At 37.8% G+C, this 14,005-nt stretch overlaps 1 protein-coding gene across 1 annotated transcript; it reads left to right on the top strand.

Moving 5' to 3' along the window:
- Nucleotides 1-1,294: 1,294 nt before the first annotated feature.
- Nucleotides 1,295-13,603, top strand: LOC132545246 (four-domain proteases inhibitor-like). The gene is made up of 4 exons (XM_060208922.1): nucleotides 1,295-1,334; nucleotides 5,428-5,551; nucleotides 5,794-6,000; nucleotides 13,519-13,603. Exons 1-4 carry the CDS (start codon nucleotides 1,295-1,297, stop codon nucleotides 13,601-13,603), a joined length of 456 nt encoding a protein of 151 aa, XP_060064905.1.
- Nucleotides 13,604-14,005: the final 402 nt, after the last annotated feature.

Genomic DNA, 14,005 nt, shown 5'->3' with positions numbered 1-14,005 from the left:
TCATATCAGTCACATGGGAACTATCAATTTCTCATATTATTCGCATGGGAATTATCAAGTTGTCATATTAGTCACATTGGAAATACCAAGGTCTCATATCAGTCACATGGGAACTATCAAGTTCTCATATTTGTCGCATGGGAACTATCAAGCTCTCATATAAAGCACACTGTCTAGTCACACGGGAACTATCAAGCTCTCATATAAAGCACGCTGTCTAGTCACATGGGAACTATCAAGCTCTCATATAAAGCACGCTGTCTAGTCACACGGGAACTATCAAGCTTTCATATAAAACACGCTGTCTAGTCACACGGGAACTATCAAGCTCTCATGTAAAGCATGCTGTCTAGTCACACGAGAACTATCAAGCTTTCATATAAAGCACGCTGTCTAGTCACACGGGAACTATCAAGCTCTCATGTAAAGCACGCTGTCTAGTCACACGGGAAGTATCAAGCTTTCATATAAAACACGCTGTCTAGTCACACGGGAACTATCAAGCTCTCACATAAATCACGCTGTCTAGTCACAGGGGAACTATCAAGCTCTCACATAAAGCACGCTGTCTAGTCACACGGGAAGTATCAAGCTCTCACATAAATCACGCTGTCTAGTCACACGGGAACTATCAAGCTCTCACATAAATCACGCTGTCTAGTCACACGGGAACTATCAAGCTCTCATATAAAGCACGCTGTCTAGTCACACGGGAAGTATCAAGCTCTCACATAAATCACGCTGTCTAGTCACACGGGAACTATCAAGCTCTCATGTAAAGCACGCTGTCTAGTCACACGGGAAGTATCAAGCTCTCACATAAAGCACGCTGTCTAGTCACACGGGAACTATCAAGCTCTCATGTAAAGCACGCTGTCTAGTCACATCATGTCACTGATGAGGAAATCACACGGCCTCGTCCTACTACATATCAAATATACTGACATGTGTCTAATGGTTCACTAGCAGAAAATACTGCAAACCAGTCAGCTGTTGTTAGACGATGGTACTATGTGATCGAGTTTTCAATCAATGAAAAAGTCCGTGACCTGCAATGGAATAATATTGTAACAATAGATATTAGGTCAGAATTCAGTTGGTCTTATAACACAAGTTTGACATTAGTTGTATAATACTTGTAAATGTGGTTTAGATAGGTGAACTTACCGATAAGGTCTAACAGCTATAGAAGATCGTGAAGCTACTGTATTAGTTTACTACTAAGTACAAAGACATCCATTCATTGATAAGAGACACTAGGTCTGACGACACTGAGCCAATCAACATACACAAGATGTTTGGTCCCTTTTTACTCATGTTTGTTGCCGTATCCGGTAGGTACAATTTGTGAAATGTTTACCATAGTGAGTCAATGGAATTTAAAACAGTGTGTGTATTTACAATGATCTTATCAGTACGTTTTCAATGTAATATTAATTAATTCTGTAGATATATATTTAATTTACCAAAATGAAATGTTTAGAAAACGAATCTTCCTTATATAATCTTTATGGCAACATGTACAACAAAGTATTTTATTTTCATGTCCAAATTCACTAATTTACGACCAATTTATCAATCCCTTACACAAAAAAACAACGACAACAACCCAATGAAAAATGCTCAGATACCCTTGGAAATAAAAATTGGTAATGAAGTATTTCATGAAGAGAATGTTTTAACGAGATTGTTCAGTGATTTAATCCCTGGGTTATAAGTAAGATCCGTTCACCTCTGTAATTGTCTCCATGGCGGAAATGTCGTCTTTACAATTTCATCATTCTCGGACTCTCGTCATTGAATTGAACCATATTTCAAATCCTTAGCTTTTGTAAATGTATTTATTTTAACAATGTATTGTTAAAAATCAAAATTGATTACATTGTTTAGTATTCAGTGTAGAGTTCATTAAGTCATAGATAACACACTATCAATTCTCCGGCACAAACATATCTCAAACGGGATATAGCGGTATGTTAAAGTGTAGATAGGAACTCAGGAAAAGAATACTAGTATGAACATTTGGTACACTCCCGATTACATGTATACATTTGTTACACTCCCGATTACATGTATACATTTGGTACACTCCCGATTACATGTGTACATTCGGTACACTCCCGATTACATGTGCACATTCGGTACACTCCCGATTACATGTGTACATTTGGTACACTCCCAATTACATGTGTACATTCGGTACACGTCAAATTACATGTATACATTAGGTACACTCTTGATTACATGTGGACGTTCGGTACACTCCCGATTACGTGTGTACGTTCGGTACACTCTCGATTACATGTGTACATTTGGTACACTACAAATTACATGTGCACATTTGGTACACTCCCGATTACATGTGCACATTCTGTAAACTACAGAGTACATGTGTACATTCGGTACACTCCCGATTACATGTATACATTTGGTACACTCCCGATTACATATGTACATTTGGTACACTCCCGATTACATGTTTACTTTCGGTACATTCCCGATTACATGTGTACATTTGGTACACTCCCGATTACATGTTTACATTCGGTACACTCCCGATTACATGTTTACATTCGGTACACTCCCGATTACATGTGTACATTCGGTACACTCCCGATTACAAATGTACATTTAATCGTGAGTGTACCAAATCTACATATGTAATCTGTAGTGAACAGAATGTGCACATGTAATCGGGAGTGTACCGAACGTACACACGTAATCGGGAGTTTACCGAACGTACACATGTAATCGGAAGTGTACCGAATGTACACATGTACTCTGTAGTTTACAGAATGTGCACATGTAATCGGGAGTGTACCAAATGTGCACATGTAATTTGTAGTGTACCAAATGTACACATGTAATCGGGAGTGTACCGAACGTACACATATAATCGGGAATGTACCGAATGTACACATGTAATTACATGTTTACTTTAGGTACACTCCCGATTACGTGTTTACATTCGGTACACTCCCGATTACATGTTTACTTTCGGTACACTCCCGATTACGTGTTTACATTCGGTACACTCCCGATTACATGTGTACGTTCGGTACACTCCCGATTACGTGTGTACGTTCGGTACACTACAAATTACATGTGCACATTTGGTACACTCCCGATTACATGTATACATTTGTTACACTCACGACTAAATGTGTATATTCGGTACAATACAGATTACATGCGTACTTTTGTTTCACTCCCGATTACATGTGTACATTTGTTACACTCCCGATTACATATGTACATTTGTTACACTCCCGATTACAAATGTACATTTGTTACACCCCGATTACATATGTACATTTGTTACATTCCCGATGACATGTATACATTTGGCACACTACCGATTACATGTGTACGTTCGGTACACTCCCGATTACATGTGCACATTCTGTAAACTACAGAGTACATGTATACATTTGGCATACTCCCGATTACATGTGTACGTTCGGTACACTCCCGATTACATGTGCACATTCTGTAAACTACAGAGTACATGTGTACATTTGGTACACTCCCGATTACATGTATACATTTGGTACACTCCCGATTACATATGTACATTAGGTACACTCCCGATTACATGTACGTTCGGTACACTCCCGATTACATGTGCACATTCTGTAAACTACAGATAACATGTGTATATTCTGTTCACTACAGATTACATATGTAGATTTGGTACACTCACGATTACATTTGTACATTCGGTACACTCCGGATTACATGTGTACATTTGGTACACTCCCGACTACATGTTTACATTCGGTACACTCCCGATTACATGTATACATTCGGTACACTCCCGATTACATGTGTACATTTAGTACACTACAAATTACATGTGCACATTCGGTACACGCCTGACTACATGTTTACATTCGGTACACTCCCGATTTCATGTGTACATTCGGTACACTACAAATTACATGTGCACATTTAGTGCACTCCCGATTACATGTACGTTCGGTACACTCCCGATTACATGTGCACATTCTGTAAACTACAGATAACATGTGTATATTCTGTTCACTACAGATTACATATGTAGATTTGGTACACTCATGATTACATTTGTACATTCGGTACACTCCGGATTACATGTGTACATTTGGTACACTCCCGACTACATGTTTACATTCGGTACACTCCCGATTACATGTATACATTCGGTACACTCTCGATTACATGTGTACGTTCGGTACACTCCCGATTACATGTGTACATTTAGTACACTACAAATTACATGTGCACATTCGGTACACTCCCGATTACATGTGTGCATTCGGTTCAATCCCCATTACATGTGTACATTCGGTACACTCCCGATTACATGTGTACATTCGGTACACGCCTGACTACATGTTTACATTCGGTACACTCCCGATTTCATGTGTACTTTCGGTACACTACAAATTACATGTGCACATTTAGTGCACTCCCGATTACATGTACGTTCGGTACACTCCCGATTACATGTGCACATTCTGTAAACTACAGATAACATGTGTATATTCTGTTCACTACAGATTACATATGTAGATTTGGTACACTCACGATTACATTTGTACATTCGGTACACTCCGGATTACATGTGTACATTTGGTACACTCCCGACTACATGTTTACATTCGGTACACTTCCGAATACATGTGTACATTTGTTTCACTCCCGATTACATGTGTACATTTGGTACACTCCCGATTACATATGTACATTTGGTACACTCCCGATTACATTTGTACATTCGGTACACTACAGATAACATGTGTACATTCGGTACACTCCCGATTACATGTGTACATTCGGTACTCCCGCTTACATATTTACATTCGGTACACTCCCGATTATATGTGTACATTCGGTATACTCCCGATTACATGTGTATATTCAGTACACTTCCGATTACATGTGTACATTTGGTACACTCCCGATTACATGTGTACATTTGGTACACTACAGATTACATGTGTACATTTGTTACACTTCCGATTACATGTATACATTTGGTACACTACAGATTTCATGTGTACATTTGTTACACTCCCGATTACATGTTTACATTCGGTACACCCCCGATTACATGTTTACATTTGACTGATAAAACATCGAGGAATATTTATGTGGTAAAAAGATACAGTCAAAGGCGTTTTTGTTATTTTAAGAGGCTTTCAATATTTCAGGTATTTTTGAAGTTATTTGAACAATATTTCTGTAAACAGTAAACCAGCAATGGTGACATATTCTTAAGTTAAGTCCGTGTTTCCGTATTTACTGAAAATACCGTAAGTACTCCTTGGATACCATACACAATGCATGCCAATACCAATGTGTCCATTTTGTTATTCCATTAACTATTCATGGCACCATCACCGCACTGCCGAGCGGATAAAAGCTTTACCATTTTGTCTACAGCATTCACTTTTGATGAATTACAAACACGGTCTGGTTGGTATTGTATGACAATCAGGCACAGAGCTTGTTATCCTTACGGCGAACATCTGATGTGTGGCACGGACAACTACACCTATTACAACAAGTAAGTTTATATCACACCGGAAGCGGAAGTCGTTAGTGTGCTCATGATTAAGAAATCTGTCTGATTTTGAAATGACTGATCTTGAAAAATGTACATATATATATCATGTCGAAAAAATGTTCATGTATCACAACCTGTGACAATGATTACTGTGGATAAAATAAATAAGCATACAATTTGTGCGAATGCCAATTTAAGTTTGGAACAAATGTTTAGAAGCATACACATACAAATAATTTTAGGTGCGAGTTCACGAAGTCCCATTGCTTGAACAATCAAATACATGTGGCCCATGACGGTTCGTGCAACGGCGAAAGTCATCTTTCCAGCAATCTAACTGCTGGAGAAATACTTCTGCTGCATTTCATGTGCGAGGATATGGGCACACACCGATGCGCGGAGGATTATGATCCAGTGTGCGGCTCTAACGGTGTGACTTACATGAACGAGTAAGTTTACACAATGTTTGTTTATGCATTACCTACTTATTTTCTGAACCGGATGATGCATTGGTTTTGTTCATTATTTTTCCTGCTCATATTTTATAAAATGATCAAATATCAACATTTCTATATGACTGCGAATGGACGGACAATGTGTGAGATTGAAGACCACCATTCTGTGCTATGGTTTTGTCGTTCTCATGTTGACTTTACTGAGCTTGGTTGTTCCGTTTTCGTGTTGTAATGATGTAATGTTGTAATAGACGATATCTATTTGACCTACAAAAAAGGCGGATGTCCTGCTAGAGCGATAGTGGTAGTTTAGCTGTAAACACTCATACCAGTGAGTTTGTGGTTCTATAAGGAAACATCCTCTGTTAAGTCAAGTGGACACTTGATGCATCTATACAAATGTTTAGAAGTTCATGATTCCGTTTGGGCTATACGCATTTCCGTAACTTGTGTCCTGGTACGTAAAGCTTGCTTGCTCCTACACCACAGCCAAAAGTAGATCGTTATGGAAACCCGCGAGATTATCTTTGTCCGCATTTGATATACAAGACATACCATAATGCTAGCATTTGTTAGAATTCTATATCGAATACACCACGCATGTCAGATTTGATATCTTCACATTTTCTTTAAACAGAGAACACAAAGCAGGTTCTTTATGTAACACACACGTTATACTAACATTCTGGATCATTTTTGTTCATTTCGGAAATTTCGAAAATCGTAATTAAATTTGAAATATTACCTTCGGGAAAAGGTTAGTCATTTAATTGGTACAACACAATGTATTAAAAACCTAGATTTAGAGCTGATGAGATTCAGATCTAGATTTAGATCTGATGAGACTCAGATCTAGATTTAGACCTGATGAGATAAAGGGATTATCGAGACACCTACATTTACTGTTCTTGAGTTTATAACTGTTTTCCGTACTGTCTTTATTACTTCATTGATCATATATATATATATATCCACGATTTACAACAGATCATTGATCATATATATATATATATATATATATATATATATATATCGATTCACAACAGATCATTGATCATATATATATATATATCCACGATTCACTTGATCATATATATATATATATATATATATATATCACGATTCACAACAGATCCTTCATATATATATATATATATATCCACGATTCACAACAGATCATTGATCATATATATATATATCCACGATTCACAACAGATCATTGATCATATATATATATATATATATATCCACGATTCACAACAGATCATTGATCATATATATATATCCACGATTCACTTGATCATATATATATATCCACGATTCACAACAGATCCTTGATCATATATATATATATCCACGATTCACAACAGATCATTGATCATATATATATATATCCACGATTCACAACAGATCATTGATCATATATATATATATATATACATACACGATTCACAACAGATCATTGATCATATATATATATATATATATATATATATCCACGATTCACAACAGATCATTGATCATATATATATAAATATATATTCACGATTCACAACAGATCATTGATCATATATATATATATCCACGATTCACAACAGATCATTGATCATATATATATATATATATATATCCACGATTCACAACAGATCATTGATCATATATATATATACACGATTCACTTGATCATATATATATATCCACGATTCACAACAGATCCTTGATCATATATATATATATCCACGATTCACAACAGATCATTGATCATATATATATATATCCACGATTCACAACAGATCATTGATCATATATATATATATATATACATACACGATTCACAACAGATCATATATATATATATATATATATATATATATATCCACGATTCACAACAGATCATTGATCATATATATATAAATATATATCCACGATTCACAACAGATCATTGATCATATATATATATATCCACGATTCACAACAGATCATTGATCATATATATATATATATATATATCCACGATTCACAACAGATCATTGATATATATATATCCACGATTCACAACAGATCATTGATCATATATATATATATATATCCACGATTCACAACAGATCATTGATCATATATATATAATTCACAACAGATCGATAGTTATTATTCATAAAATGACGGAAAGATAAAACAAAGCAATTAAATAGTGTAAACCAAGCATTTCCACTTTTTCCCCCAACTATACTAGATTGTACATGTGACAACAGCAACAAAAATCGTATTTGGGGGTTCTGGAGAAAAGAGGAGGTAGACAATTATCAAGAGTAAGTCATGCCTAAACCCATCGTAGTGCACTAACTGGGTTTAGATAGAGGGTTAAACAGTTAGTGATGCCTTAATCCATCGTTGTGCACCAACTGGGTTTAGTTTGAGGGTATAACGGTTAGTGATGTCTAAACGCATCGTAGTGCACTAACTGGGTTTAGTTTGAGGGTTAAACAGTTAGTGATGTCTAAACGCATCGTAGTGGACTAACTGGGTTTAGATGGAGGGTTAAACAGTAAGTGATGTCTAAACCGATCGTAGTGCACTAACTGGGTTTAGTTTGAGGGTTAAACAGTTAGTGATGTCTAAACCCATCGTAGTGGACTAACTGGGTTTAGATAGAGGGTTAAACAATTAGCGATGCCTAAACCCGTAATGCACTAAATGGGCCTAATTTGAGGGTTAACAATAAACAATGAAACACTGTCATTGTTGAGAGAATTTAGGGAATCCAAAGTGTAGGATGTTTTGTCTCAACCGGAATACCGACACACTTAAAAATCTATACCAGTAATGGGTCTAAATCATAACAGGAAACAGAGAACGAGGAAAATTATGTAAAATTCACAGAAAAGGGGCTTGTTTAACGGTTCATCCGATTTTCTGGTTAAACAGTTTGAACATCAATAAAAAGATGAAACAGAATTTTTTTTCAAATAATAACATTCAACTGATTCCCATTGCTGTGACGGAAATCTCCTCTTTTGAATATTGTTTATGTATTTGTCAATATCCCCCATAGTAGGACTTTAATCTGTTACCTAGTGGGAATCAGAGGTCAATATCTCCCATAGTAGGACTGTAGTCTGTTACCTAGTGGGAAACAGAGGTCAATATCTCCCATAGTAGGACTGTAATCTGTTACCTAGTGGGAAACAGAGGTCAATATCTCCCATAGTAGGACTGTAATCTGTTACCTAGTGGGAATCACTCCCATAGAGGTCAATATCTCCCATAGTAGGACTGTAATCTGTTACCTAGTGGGAAACAGAGGTCAATATCTCCCATAGTAGGACTGTAATCTGTTACCTAGTGGGAAACAGAGGTCAATATCTCCCATAGTAGGACTGTAATCTGTTACCTAGTGGGAAACAGAGGTCAATATCTCCCATAGTAGGACTGTAATCTGTTACCTAGTGGGAAACGGAGGTCAATATCTCCCATAGTAGGACTGTAATCTGTTACCTAGACTGTAATCTGTTACCTAGTGGGAAACAGAGGTCAATATCTCCCATAGTAGGACTGTAATCTGTTACCTAGTGGGAAACAGAGGTCAATATCTCCCATAGTAGGACTGTAATCTGTTACCTAGTGGGAAACAGAGGTCAATATCTGTAATCTGTTACCTAGTGGGAAACAGAGGTCAGTATCTCCCACAGTAGGACTGTAATCTGTTACCTAGTGGGAAACAGAGGTCAATATCTCCCATAGTAGGACTGTAATCTGTTACCTAGTGGGAAACAGAGGTCAATATCTCCCATAGTAGGACTGTAATCTGTTACCTAGTGGGAAACAGAGGTCAGTATCTCCCACAGTAGGACTGTAATCTGTTACCTAGTGGGAAACAGAGGTCAATATCTGCCACAGTAGGACTGTAATCTGTTACCTAGTGGGAAACAGAGGTCAATGTCTCCCATAGTAGGACTGTAATCTGTTACCTAGTGGGAAACAGAGGTCAATATCTCCCATAGTAGGACTGTAATCTGTTACCTAGTGGGAAACAGAGGTCAATATCTCCCATAGTAGGACTGTAATCTGTTACCTAGTGGGAAACAGAGGTCAGTATCTCCCACAGTAGGACTGTAATCTGTTACCTAGTGGGAAACAGAGGTCAATATCTCCCATAGTAGGACTGTAATCTGTTACCTAGTGGGAAACGGAGGTCAATATCTCCCATAGTAGGACTGTAATCTGTTACCTAGTGGGAAACAGCCATAGTAGGACTGTAATCTGTTACCTAGTGGGAAACAGAGGTCAATATCCCCCATAGTAGGACTGTAATCTGTTACCTAGTGGGAAACAGAGGTCAATATCTCCCATAGTAGGACTGTAATCTGTTACCTAGTGGGAAACAGAGGTCAATATCTCCCATAGTAGGACTGTAATCTGTTACCTAGTGGGAAACAGAGGTCAATATCTCCCATAGTAGGACTGTAATCTGTTACCTAGTGGGAAACAGAGGTCAATATCTCCCATAGTAGGACTGTAATCTGTTACCTAGTGGGAAACAGAGGTCAATATCTCCCATAGTAGGACTGTAATCTGTTACCTAGTGGGAAACAGAGGTCAATATCTCCCATAGTAGGACTGTAATCTGTTACCTAGTGGGAAACAGAGGTCAATGTCTCCCATAGTAGGACTGTAATCTGTTACCTAGTGGGAAACAGAGGTCAATATCTGTAGGACTGTAATCCCTAGTGGGAAACAGAGGTCAACTGTAATCTGTTACCTAGTGGGAAACAGAGGTCAATATCTGCCATAGTAGGACTGTAATCTGTTACCTAGTGGGAAACAGAGGTCAATATCTCCCATAGTAGGACTGTAATCTGTTACCTAGTGGGAAACAGAGGTCAATATCTCCCATAGTAGGACTGTAATCTGTTACCTAGTGGGAAACAGAGGTCAATATCTCCCATAGTAGGACTGTAATCTGTTACCTAGTGGGAAACAGAGGTCAATATCTCCCATAGTAGGACTGTAATCTGTTACCTAGTGGGAAACAGAGGTCAATATCTCCCATAGTAGGACTGTAATCTGTTACCTAGTGGGAAACAGAGGTCAATATCTCCCATAGTAGGACTGTAATCTGTTACCTAGTGGGAAACAGAGGTCAATATCTCCCATAGTAGGACTGTAATCTGTTACCTAGTGGGAAACAGAGGTCTCCCATAGTAGGACTGTAATCTGTTACCTAGTGGGAAACAGAGGTCAATATCTCCCATAGTAGGACTGTAATCTGTTACCTAGTGGGAAACAGAGGTCAATATCTCCCATAGTAGGACTGTAATCTGTTACCTAGTGGGAAACAGAGGTCAATATCTCCCATAGTAGGACTGTAATCTGTTACCTAGTGGGAAACAGAGGTCAATATCTCCCATAGTAGGACTGTAATCTGTTACCTAGTGGGAAACAGAGGTCAATATCTCCCATAGTAGGACTGTAATCTGTTACCTAGTGGGAAACAGAGGTCAATATCTCCCATAGTAGGACTGTAATCTGTTACCTAGTGGGAAATAAAGAACAATATCTCCCATAGTAGGACTGTAATCTGTTACCTAGTAGTAGGACTGTAATCTGTTACCTAGTGGGAAACAGAGGTCAATATCTCCCATAGTAGGACTGTAATCTGTTACCTAGTGGGAAACAGAGGTCAATATCTCCCATAGTAGGACTGTAATCTGTTACCTAGTGGGAAACAGAGGTCAATATCTCCCATAGTAGGACTGTAATCTGTTACCTAGTGGGAAACAGAGGTCAATATCTCCCATAGTAGGACTGTAATCTGTTACCTAGTGGGAAACAGAGGTCAATATCTCCCATAGTAGGACTGTAATCTGTTACCTAGTGGGAAACAGAGGTCAATATCTCCCATAGTAGGACTGTAATCTGTTACCTAGTAGGGATCAATATCTCCATAGTAGGACTGTAATCTGTTACCTAGTGGGAAACAGAGGTCAATATCTCCCATAGTAGGACTGTAATCTGTTACCTAGTGGGAAACAGTCAATATCTCCCATAGTAGGACTGTAATCTGTTACCTAGTGGGAAACAGAGGTCATTATCTCCCATAGTAGGACTGTAATCTGTTACCTAGTGGGAAACAGAGGTCTGTAGGACTGTAATCTGTTACCTAGTGGGAAACAGAGGTCAATATCTCCCATAGTAGGACTGTAATCTGTTACCTAGTGGGAAACAGAGGTCAATATCTCCCATAGTAGGACTGTAATCTGTTACCTAGTGGGAAACAGAGGTCAATATCTGCCATAGTAGGACTGTAATCTGTTACCTAGTGGGAAACAGAGGTCAATATCTCCCATAGTAGGACTGTAGTCTGTTACCTAGTGGGAAACAGAGGTCTTTCTCCCATAGTAGAGTTAAATATCTGCCAGTAGGACTGTAATCTGTTACCTAGCAATCAAACTCCCAATGGACTGTAGTTACCTAGTGGGAAACAGATACAGTCATGTAATCTGTTACCTAGTGGGAAACAGAGGTCTTTTCGAGAAATACAGATGTAGCAATCAAACTCAATGGAAGCAGAGATACAGTCATATCTGTCCACTTAATGACACAGAGAAATGTTGGACTGATTTTTAAGTCTTTAGCTCCTTCAAAGAAGCATGGTTTTGATTGTACTGACTATAGCAAGCTTGGTACTGTTGTCAGGTAGTGATATAAATAAAAATCACTGTTTTACACTGAACCTGGTAATATACACACGTACGGCACATTTGTCTAAAACTGCCAGATAAAAAAAATAAATAGATAAAAAATATAAATAGATAAAAAGCATTTATTTGATTCATTCGGGTATTCCTCCTTCGTTACAAAATTTAGGCCCTTAGAATTACTGACAAGTCCTAGAAGGACGAAACATCTTAACTTTACCGTATCTAACTCTAAATCTTTAATTACACAATGTACGAGTAAAAACAAATTTGGAATTTTTTCAAATGCCAGGATGTTGTTCCGTCTACCAAACTGTACATCCGGTCTTTAATTGTAAACCCTATACAGTCCTAACAAATTGCGATATCGGCAATATCTTCATTTCCTCTGAGGCGTCAATCATTTTGATAGGTGTGGAAATCAGGGAGTTTTCCTGTGATACAACATAGCTTGTATCAGTTGGCTTGTAACCTTAAACAGGTAACCTTAAACAGGCGTGGCAATCTTTATTCTAAGATAACAATGACTTATACTTAGTTGTTTCACTTTGTATGTCATTTTCGTCTGATCACTTTCCAATAAGACAAATACAGCTGGCTTTTTATGTACATTACTACACAATAGTGAGGTACGGGAGTAGGAATAAATGGGTAGTGTTTTCAAGCAAACTAAAATTATCTTAAGATAATTAACGCGGTAAAGTTGATGATATAATGGCGGTTCCGGCTAATAATACCAATAAAGACAAACTAACTGTATTCACAAAACTCTGTCACATAGTGTGTGCATGAAAGTTGTCCTTTTTAATTACAGGTGTGAATATGAACAGGTGAGATGTATGCACAATTCCCTCACCATAGCCAGCAGAGGGCCGTGTGCACCTTTATTAGTTGGCTAAGTACTGGTCACACTTGTTTGTGTAAATCAAATATATATGATAAAACCACTGCTTTCAAGTCTTGTTTTTAATTCAAGTAAAATAGTTTCGGAAATATTCTAGATATGGGCTGATAAAGCTCGATCAATATCTATAGGTGACATCAGAGCGAACATTATCGCAAGAAACCACGTGGCTGTCGACAAGATTTAACGTCACTCTGGGACTAGAGGTGATGGTATATTCATACCGGAATGATATGAGGAAAAAATAGAACTTTTAGATGTGTGACGAAATTTAATTAAATATGACACTGAGCTACTTCTGTGCTCTATGAAAATGTTCTCAGTTAAAATTTAGCCGACCATGTTCCCGCTCGACATTGTATGCTTTCAGCAGATGTTTCAAGAAAGCGGGTTACTC

The sequence above is a fragment of the Ylistrum balloti genome, unplaced genomic scaffold, assembly GCF_031769215.1.
Source record: "Ylistrum balloti isolate Yb309-2 unplaced genomic scaffold, AGI_CSIRO_Ybal_v1 Utg369834, whole genome shotgun sequence".
NCBI lineage: Eukaryota > Metazoa > Mollusca > Bivalvia > Pectinida > Pectinidae > Ylistrum > Ylistrum balloti.
This window is presented reverse-complemented; position numbering and strand designations above follow the sequence as displayed.

Coding starts and splice junctions, on each gene's coding strand:
- LOC132545246 (XM_060208922.1), top strand. CDS start 1,295: ATGTTTGGTCCCTTTTTACTCATGTTTGTTGCCGTATCCG. Junction 5,552..5,793: donor AACTACACCTATTACAACAA/GTAAGTTTATAT, acceptor AAATAATTTTAG/GTGCGAGTTCACGAAGTCCC. Junction 6,001..13,518: donor GGTGTGACTTACATGAACGA/GTAAGTTTACAC, acceptor TTTTAATTACAG/GTGTGAATATGAACAGGTGA.